Genomic DNA, 10,055 nt, shown 5'->3' with positions numbered 1-10,055 from the left:
CATTCGTGACCTAATGATAACTGCCCAGGCCATGTGCCCTCCACAAGCCCCCCTCTCCTCCATTCTTTTGGCAGTTTTCGTCATCCTTCACGCTAACTCTGCTACTGCCCAGCCGCTCCCTAGCCTTCCCAACACCTACCATTGGAGATTCTATGCCAGGGAAACCTACAACGGACACAACAAGGTTATAGGAACCCAAGACTGCCCACTTGAAGGATGTCAAACCAGAATTGAGATCCCCCTACACCCTGAATCCATCTCCACTACTCCCAGCCCTTTTCTCTGCTTCCCTTACCGAAACACAGGTGAATGTCTCCAGGAGGTCTCCACATATGGAGGTTGCAGATATTGGAGCTGCAGGATGGAGTCCACCAGCCATGGTGGCACCATGCTCACCAACCTTAAAACTCACTTTCAGCTTTCCATCAGTGATCCCTGGAACGAATGTTGGCGAACAGGAGTCATGGGTAAAATTTACCCCAATGGCTATGCCAGATACCCAGTGGCTGACCTACATGTCTCCCATGAACTTGTCCCTGCCCCCAAACCTGCCTTTACCCATGCTAATATTATCCAACAGGAAAACCAGTCTCAGGAGGAACTACAAGCTACCCTCTCCTGGCTACAGTACATTCAATATACAGCAGACCTCCTTCCCTTAACAACCCACCCCAATTCCTCCCAATGCTTTTTCTGTGCCTCTCTCTCCCAGCCATTATTAACAGCAGTTCCCGTTAACTTTTCCCTTTATGATCTCCACGGACCCCTGCCTGCGAGGAGAGCACAGGATGTTCCTTTCTTTGACCTACCCCCACCTCTTTGCCTTGTAGGGTCCTCCTCAAAACCCCATCTCACATGTGCCCGTGACATCGCCACCACCAAATCAGTATGTGTTAGCCCTCCTGCCCTCCTCTGGTGCAAAGGCACTACAGGTGCCTGTATCAACCCTCATTTTCAGGGCTCCTGCACCCCTGTGATTGTTGTCCCCCAGGTTTATCTCTATGAACCAGAAGAACTCGCCTTGCAGATGGAAGGAAGCCGAAAGAAGAGAGAAATCTTCATCCCTCTGCTCATTGGACTAGGCCTTGCTGTTTCAATTGGTGCTACTGGAACTGCTGGCGCAGCCCTTGTCCAAACACAGCATCTGGCTGGCGACTTTCAGGACAAGCTTGACCAAGCAATGGCCTCTACTACAGACAGCCTTGAGTCCCTTCAACGCCAGATAACCTCTTTGGCAGGAGTGACTCTCCAAAACCGGAGGGCCCTGGACTTGATGACTGCTGAACATGGGGGGACTTGTGTTTTACTGGGGGAGGAATGATGCTTCTATGTCAATGAATCTGGGCTGGTAGAATAAGATGTACAAATGCTCAAAGAACTCTGGGGGAACCTCCGGGCACGCTATACTCCCAACACCCCCATCCCTTGGTACTCTAACCCCTTGATGGCTTGGATTCTTCCCCTCCTTGGCACCGTACTAGCCATTGGAGCTCTACTTCTCCTGGCACCTTGCCTCATTCAATTTTTAAAGCAACAAATGAGTAACATTGCAAAGGTGACCACCAATCGAGTCTTAGTTCAATATCAAACTGGTTCCAACATAGGGGACACTTACTCTGATGACACCTCTCCTTTGTAAAAGAAAAGGGAGGAATTGTGGGGCAGTGGGCTATGAGAAAGCCAGAAAGCTTGGTAGAAATCTTCGAAGCCCCGGAAACCTCGGCCTGAAAAGGGTCACAGGACGGAAGGTTGCTTCAGATTTCCCACGCCAATGGCCCTCTTAGCTTCTGCTTCCCACAAAGAGACCCGTGACCCTTATCACGTAGGATAGCATCTCCATGCAAAAAAGGCATCCCCAAACCCTCAGGCCAAACCAATAGGGGCTACCTGTTCTTTCCCCGAAACTGTATATATATAATTCCAGAGCTCAAATTAAACTACTACTGCTGTGTGGTGCAAGGTCTCCTGCTGTCGGAGTGCTTTTGCGATCCCTTGCCAGTCGCGCATTTCAAAGGACAACACTCTCCTCTCTCCTCAGCGGGAAGAGCGAGCTGAACTGAAGGGGCTGAAACACCTTTCTTCCGTAGGCTCTCACGAGCTACCCCCTGAAGGAGAGAACTAAATGAGCTGACAACACTTTCTCGCTTTTGGGGACTGGGACGGAGGTCCCGCTCCGGTTTTCGGGCGACCAGAGGCTGCTGTAGAGCGAGCCCCGCCCCGGCGGCTGCTGAAGGCCCTGGGCCGGCTTGGCTGGCTTCTTCCACACCCCTGACCCCGGAGTCAGCTTGCCCACCCCCGCTGGACCGGCTTGGAGCTGACGCCAGCCGCCGCCGACCCCGGTATCCTGCGGCGGTTCCGTCAGCCCGAGATCCCTAGGCGCGAGCACTGCACGACAGCTTGGTGAAGTGAAAAATGTAAAATAGTCACCACAATGGCAGTTTAGCATTCTATCAAATGATAACGCTAGGAGTGTGGGCAGCTAAAAGAGCTTTGTGGTATGAAAATTCACCATGAGGTTAGATTCCATGAACTCCAGAGCCAGGCCTGGCTTGCATGCTAAGGGTGTTTCTTTTTTCCCCTGTTCATGAAAGAACCTTAGTTTGCTTTTCATAGAACATGAGCTTTAAGAAATAAATTCTTTTAAAGATTTGTTTTCCTTTTACACGGATGTGTATATCCCCTGCTTATAATCAAGTGCTTGCAATCCCTGCAGAGGCTGGAGGAGGGCGCCAGATCCCCTGCAACGTCATTGTGAGTCACCATGTGGGGGCTAGGAATTGAACCTGGGTCCTTTTTTTAATATTATTATTTATTTTTATCTATATGAGTACACTGTGGTTGTCTTCAGAGAAACCAGAAGAGGGATCAGATCCTATTACAGGTGGTTGTGAGTCACCATGTGGTTGATTGAGAATTGAACTCAGGACCTCTGGAAGAGCAGTCAGTGCTCTTAACCACTGAGCCATCTCTCCAGCCCCACCTGGGTCCTTTTTAAGAACAACAAGTACTCTTGACTACTTAGGCATCTCTCTACCCCCAGAACCTGAGCTTTTGAATGGAACTGACTTCAGTGAGTTGGTAAAATTAAGTTAGTTAATTTATATAAAAAAGTTAGTCAATCATATATATTTGCATTTGCGCTAGATAGTTGTATTTTTCCCACATAACTTTTTTATTGATTTTCTGGGAGTTTCACATCATGCACCCCAATCACAATCCTTTCTAGTACTTTCATGTCTGTCCCCACCTTGTGACCCCCCCCACCAAAGAAGTAAAAGATAAAAACAATTGAAAAGAAAGTCTACTTTGTGTTATTTATCTACTCATACAGCGTGGTCAAATTCTCTGTGGTCTGCTCCTTGAGATAGAACTGAGTCCTTCTGCTCCCACCCCTCTGCCAGAAGTTATTGATTGTAGAGGGCTAGTCTTTGGCATCTCCATTATCCTTAAAAAAGATTTGTCTATTTTGTGTATACGAGTGCTCCATCTGCATGCCAGAAGAGAATGTAACATCCCATTACAGATGGTTGTGAGCCACCATGAGGTTGGGAATTGAACTCAGGACCTTTGGAAGAGCTGCCAGTGTTCTTAACCATTGAGCCATCTCTCTAGGCTCTCATTACCCTTTGTAAGAGTTCTGTCTAGGCTGTTACTTTTTTGGAGGAGGGGATTGAGGTGGGGGTAGGGTTGTTACAGAAACCTCCCACGTCTGTCCTCCTCTACTGTGCATCAGCAGTCATCAACACCATGGGAAAAGTAGCCTCCTTGCTCTTCACAGTCAGTGGGAGCACAGATCGTGGGCTCCACTTGGTGTTTGGTGACATTGCTGGTCACAATCATGGTCCCCTACTGTAGCAGGACCACTGACCCTGTCAGGGCTCCCAGAGGCTGCCTCAGGACCATGGATATCAATGTGGCCTCAGATGTCAGCGTAGGCCACCCACAACAATATGGTCCCTGGCAGCAGCACAGCCTACAGACATTGATATTGCTTCAGGCTGCAGCACATAGCACAGATGTCTACATGGTCTTCAGTGATTACATAAGTCAAGGATATCAACACAGACCCCTGCTGCAGCAGGACCATGGACCCAGACATGGCCCCCAGGGGCAGTATGGGCCCAGACATCACCATATCCTCAGGTGACAGTGCAGGCTACTCATGTATATGTGTGTGTGTGTGTGTGTGTATGTATGTATGTATATATATGTATATACATACTCAGTGAAGCCAGCATGAGTGAGGAAAGGCTGTGAAGAATGGACAAGTGAGCTAGACTGTGTGATGGAACATGGTGCACAGAGGAAGGGAGATTAAACAGTATCATAGGGACAGGAGGTGACAGGGTGTCTTAGTTAGGGTTTTACTGCTGTGAACAGACGCCATGACCAAGGCAAGTCTTATAGAGGACAATTGGGGCTGGCTTACAGGTTCAGAGGTTCAGTCCATTATCATCAAGATGGGAGCATGGCAGCATCTAAGCAGGCACAGTACAGGAGGAGATGAGAGTTCTACATCTTCATCTGAAGGCTGCTAGCAGAATACTGACTTCCAGTGAGCTAGGGTGAGAGTCTTAAGCCCATGCCTATAGTGACAAACCTACTCCAACAAGGCTACTCTTACTCCAAAAAGGCCACACCCACTTGAACAGGGCCACACCTTCTTCTAGTACCACTCCCTGGGCCTAGCATATACAAACCATCACACAGAGGAACAGTCTATAGAGAAGGCCTTGAAGCATGGGAGGGGCTGAAGTATTGAGATGGGGTGAGGAATCCAGTGTGACTGGTTTGGGGGCACATAATACAGAGTAGAGGACACTGAGGCAATCATCCCCAGAGGGGCAGGAACCTTTCACTTCTGCCCAAGAAGCTTGGGCTCTCTCCTGCTGGACAGTGGTTCTCTACCTTTAGTGATTACAAAAATCACCTAGGGACCTCATTACAATTGGAGACCCCTATGACTTCTCTCCAAGGGGATGGATGCTGCAGCAGACGACAGCCTAATGAGCTCTCCAGTCGATTCTAGTGTGGTTGGTTCACAGAAGCCATCAGTGCTAAGGGATGTGAATGCTTTAAGAAGAGGGAATGACATGACCCAATTTATTTTTTTAGGAAGAGAAGTCAGGCAACTGTAGAGGGTGGACAGATTTTACTGACGGGGGAAAAATGTAAGAGCCTCTTTTATTAAGAATACCTGAACAAAGGAGGACTTGGTAAGAATTAAAAAAAGTTCAATTGTGCATGACCTCATAAATAACTATAACTTTTTTATGGCCTGAGCCAGGAAGCATCACTGGTGTGCCTCTCTTCCACCCAGGTTTTCTGTGCTGAAAAGTTGGCAATTCCAAAGTCCCTGCAGGTGAGAGTGGCTGCAAGCCTTGTTCTCTGTTGAGTAATATTACTTGTGTTTTCTGTAGTTTCCAGAGCATCAGGCTTTGGAATGCTCACTGATTGGCCCCAGAAGCACCTGACCCTTCCCAGCCTGCAATGGACATCAGGAAGCAATAGCAGCAGGAGCAGCAGCAGCAGCAGCAGGAGGAGGAGGAGCAGCAGCAGCAGCAGCAGGAGCAGTGGTGGCAGAGTTAGCAAAGACATGAGCATGCCAACAGCCAGCTCTATGGAAAAAACATCAATGTACACCAAATTATTTACAATAGAGTTGGGTCGGGGGATAGAGGAATCCAGTTCCTCTTTAACACATTTGAGGGCCTCTGGGTCTTTCTACTTGGTGGAAATGGAGCAAGTCACCATGGGTCACCCAGAGGAAACCCCATACTGTCCTATCAGGGGATCTCATCTGTTTTCTTATCAACATTTCCCTGCCCCTCACTGCAATACTTCTTACCAGCACTTTCTCTGGATTCAAGTGGCAAGAACTTCAGACCTCACCTTGGATCTTCTCAAATGACAGTCCACAGGTAAGCATCACTTTGTACATGGCTGGGTACCCTGGGCCAAAGTGTGGAACGAGGCCCATCCTGGCTTCCCATGACTCCTAGAAAGCAGGGGAATAGGGATTTACTTTGTCAGAAGGGAGTGGAGACGAGAGAACACTGATTTGGAGGAATGTTTCCAGAAGGCAGTCAGTGAAACTATGAAATTACCTTGTTTTGAATGTGGATTCTCTCCACTTCAAGAAAACCTCATTACTATCAATAGTGTGTGTGTGTGTGTGTGTGTGTGTGTTGTGTGTCCAACCAAATTTAAGGAATACCCATCAAATGACTCAAGTGTGACTGTAACATGTACAATCAGAGACTAGAGCTGGGAGCTTTGTGAGGGCTTCAGGATCTCGCGTTGTGACTGTGCAGTAGTCAGGATGCTACGGAGGCCTGCAGCAGAACTGTGGGGCTGAGCTCTCTCTACCCACTCTGGATTCACTTCTGGACTCCAGATGGACCCTCACTGCTTCTCAGTTCTGTTGCTGCCTCTATCCTGGAGACACCTATCTCTTGGACCCATGGAACAGGTCATGTTCTCTGAGTCTCTTCCTCTACCTCCAGTACCATTGTCTCCTCAGCTCACAAGCACACCTGCAGCCAGGCAGCTAAGCTGACATCCTCACTGTGCATGAAGGTTCTCTGCAGTCTGATGGTTCTTCTCAGTTCTTTTGGTCATCACCAGTACTCCATGGATGCTTCTTCCAGGGGCTTCTGGGTGCTGTGAAGATTAATGCACAGGGCCACAGCTGTACTGGGACTGATGCCCTGTGTGGAACTCCCTATAGGGAATAGGCAGAAGGAACACCGCTCAGACCTTATTCCAAGAATCTTACTTCAGATTTCAGGGAAAAGCATTTTGCCTCTAGTTTTAGCCTGCAGTATGGACCAGTCTTCCCACTGGCACACAGCACCTGAAACTCCTACCTGGCTCTCTCGTCCATGCTCCTGTCTGCATCCTCATCTGGCTCCTCTCCACATTCTGGTGTCACCCTCCGGGGACCACAGGGACTCTGACAGCACTTGAAACAGACACAAGAACTGTTACTAGAAATCGGCAGGACTTATGCTTGGCTGTGCTGGCCCTGTGCAGACATGGGCCCTTAGGCTGAATCCTCCCGAGTGCTCCATTGATCCCTTCACCAGCCTTCTCCAGCAGCCTTGCCCAGCGCTGCTGGGTCACTGTCCTCTGCTGTCTCCATGTAGCTCAAGCATTGTAGGGCTCCTCAGAGGAGGGAGGGCAGGATGGGATTTTCTTTCTGGCATGATAGACACAATGTCACCAACCCCCTCAATGTGAGTGCTGTAATATATTAAGAAGAAACTAGAGAGTGTATCCTTTCCCATCACACCCTACCTACTTGTTTCAGCCTGTGTCTCTGAAGCAGTCTTCATTGACAGCCACGGTTCTGTTATTGGTCTCTGGGAGTCAGCAGCAACACAAGCTTCTTAAAGCTTTGCATACCCTCTTCTTCAGGCTCTTCCATCCCCACCTTCTCCGTGAGACTCTGGGCACAGCCTGGCCATGCCTTTGATGAGGCCCATGATGGTCTATTTCCCTGAAGAGTGATTTGGTGTCTTGAAAGGATTTCATCCCTGTATATTCTTCCTGTATTTTCTTACTGGGGAAGGGGGTCCAGGTTGTAGACTCCCAGGAGGATGTGCTGGAGCTTGGGAAGGATTTGGTGTCTGTAGTTTCTTCCTGGATTTTCCTACTGGGGAAGGGGCTGCTGGTTGTAGACCCCCAGGAGGATGAGCTAGTATCTTTGAAAGATTCAGTACCTGTATTCTCTTCTTGGGTTTTCTTACTGGGAAAGGGGCTGCTGGTTGTGGACTCCGAGGAGGACTTGCTGCTACATTCGTCTGTAGACTCAGAGTTCTCATTTGTCCCATCTTGTGTGTTTTCATAGGTTGAGGTTTGGGAGAGCTTGAACAGTGAGTCTGTGGTTCCTGAAGATGATGTTATTGTTGTTGTCATTGTTGCTTTTCTTTTTCTTGAGAGTGAAGTTGTAGAATTTATTCTGCCTTCCTGTTCTCTGAATGTCCCCTTTCCCACATGAGGCATAAGCCCCTGCAGTGGTGAAGGGTTTTCCAGGTCGCTACTCTTAAGGGAAGAAAGCATGAGAGGCACACTGTGCCTCCTCTTACAGCCTTTCCTCCTATCTTCAGGCAGGTCAGAGTGACTGGGAAAAGTGTAGGTAGGAAGGGGTGCTGCACTGGTTCCCCTCCTTAAAGAACAAGGAAGCTTGGGAGCTTTTCTAGGGTCCAGTGTACCACCCTGCCCTCCATCGTGACAAAACTGGGGCCACCAGGTACACTTTCTTTTGATGATAAGGTAGGTTGCCATGTCACGACTATACTCCCGATCTTTCAATGCATATCTTAGGTCTTTAATTTTATGCCCCAGTAAAAACATTTCAAAAGCAATGTTAGGGTCTGGTTCTTGAGGGATTTCCGTTGAAGATGTCAATGTGTCTTGATCATGGTGCAGCCATGGGTGTGCTAATATTTCTTTGATGGATGGTCTTGATGTGGGGTCTACTGTCATTAATCTCTTCAATAGGTCTTGAAGGTCTGGGGAGAGGCGATATGGGATCCAGTAGTTCTGGGATAGGATCAGGTACTTCATCTTGGAGTGCACTGTCTCTTTAAATGGAAGTTGGCTGACAACTAAAAAGTACAAGAGCACCCCGATGCTCCAAATATCTATTGGAAGGCCCTCGTAGGGATCATGTTGGAATACTTCAGGAGCACAATATTGTGCTGTACCACAGAACCCCTGAAGCACTTCCCCTGAGGCCAGTTTTTTGCCTAACCCAAAGTCAGTTAGTTTCACATGCCCCTCCCAATCCAATAGGACATTCTTGGCTTTGATGTCTTGGTGGACAATATTCCGATCATGGATATAGTTGACGGCCAAAGACAGTTCTGTGAATATGGTATGTGCCTCTTCCTCCTGTAGATGCCCACACTTGTTGATGTGTTTCTGCAGGGATCCACGGGCTGCATATTCCATTACAAGGTAGGTTTTGTGGTTGCTGTCAATAATCTGAAGCAACTCTACTATGTTACTATGATGAAGAGTTTTCATTAATGCAATCTCAGAAACAACTAAGAAATCCATCCTTGTGCCCCTTTTCAATACCTTGATGGTGACCATTGTCTGGGTCATAAGGTGGAGAGCCACTTTGACTTCTGCAAAAGACCCTCTATCTAAGGTGCCCAAGATGTAGTAATCCTGGGCCAGGGTGTTCCCTTCGTGGCAACTGGCCTCCAACTCCCTCGACATCATACTTCCCTTCTCTTGGTCGGAGTCTCCAGGAGCAACAGCAAGAAAGGTGGCAGGGAAAACAAATTGGAATTAATTTTAGGGAAGCTTACTGCTAGAGAGTCTAAGATTAAAAGTCAGAGATACCTCCAAGGACAAGTCTGGCTATGCCTCAAGGGCACTGAGAAAACAGAATAAAGCAAAGACAGACACAGTGGATGGAAAGAAGGAAGAAGGCTCAGAGCAGAAAAGAGCAAGGGCAATGGAAGACAAGATTTTAGTCAGGAAAAGAAGGATCCCCATTTCAAAGGACAGAACATTGACAAGCTTACCTAAGACATCCATTTTGAAGGCAAAGCACTGAGTTAAAGCTCAAACTTGAAGATCAAGATAGCTTTACTCAGAAATGGGTGGGTAAATGTAACCTGCCCCAGTAGACAAACACAGTATACACATAGGATGGGGGCAAAAATCGCACAGCACCTATGAATAAGAATGAGAATCTGTCAATTTTTCTGGAAATGGATGTACTTTGAGGTCACTGTGTTACACAGAGTAACGTAACCCAACAGAGACAATTGCCCCAATTTTTCATTAGATGCAGGGTCTCAGTGGTTTGAGGCTGGGCTAAAGGAAAGGGGAAGTATGTGGAGACTGGAGCATAAGAGGCAGGATGAGAAAGAGAGCAACAGAAAGTGACAAAGTCAAATAGAAGTCAGGAAAAGAAATGTGGATGTTGGCCAGGCAGGGATGCCTCTCAGATTTCTTCCCACATTTCATCTCAACACTTGGCAGGCAAGACAGGCAAATCTCTGAGTTTGAGGCTACCCTGGTCTACAGAGAAA

The 10,055-nt window shown here is 47.9% G+C and overlaps 1 protein-coding gene across 1 annotated transcript; it reads right to left on the bottom strand.

Annotated features, from left to right (window-relative positions):
• Positions 1–8,422: 8,422 nt before the first annotated feature.
• On the bottom strand, positions 8,423–9,033 carry LOC114615482 (sperm motility kinase X-like). Its single transcript, XM_028761188.1, is given in 2 exon segments — positions 8,423–8,614; positions 8,617–9,033. Coding segments are annotated over 2 exon segments (609 nt in total).
• Between the last annotated feature and the right edge of the window lie 1,022 nt (positions 9,034–10,055).

The sequence above is a fragment of the Grammomys surdaster genome, unplaced genomic scaffold, assembly GCF_004785775.1.
Source record: "Grammomys surdaster isolate TR1022 unplaced genomic scaffold, NIH_TR_1.0 126703, whole genome shotgun sequence".
Lineage (NCBI taxonomy): Eukaryota > Metazoa > Chordata > Mammalia > Rodentia > Muridae > Grammomys > Grammomys surdaster.
The sequence above is the reverse complement of the archived record's forward strand: the minus strand, read 5'-3'. Positions and strand labels throughout refer to the sequence as shown.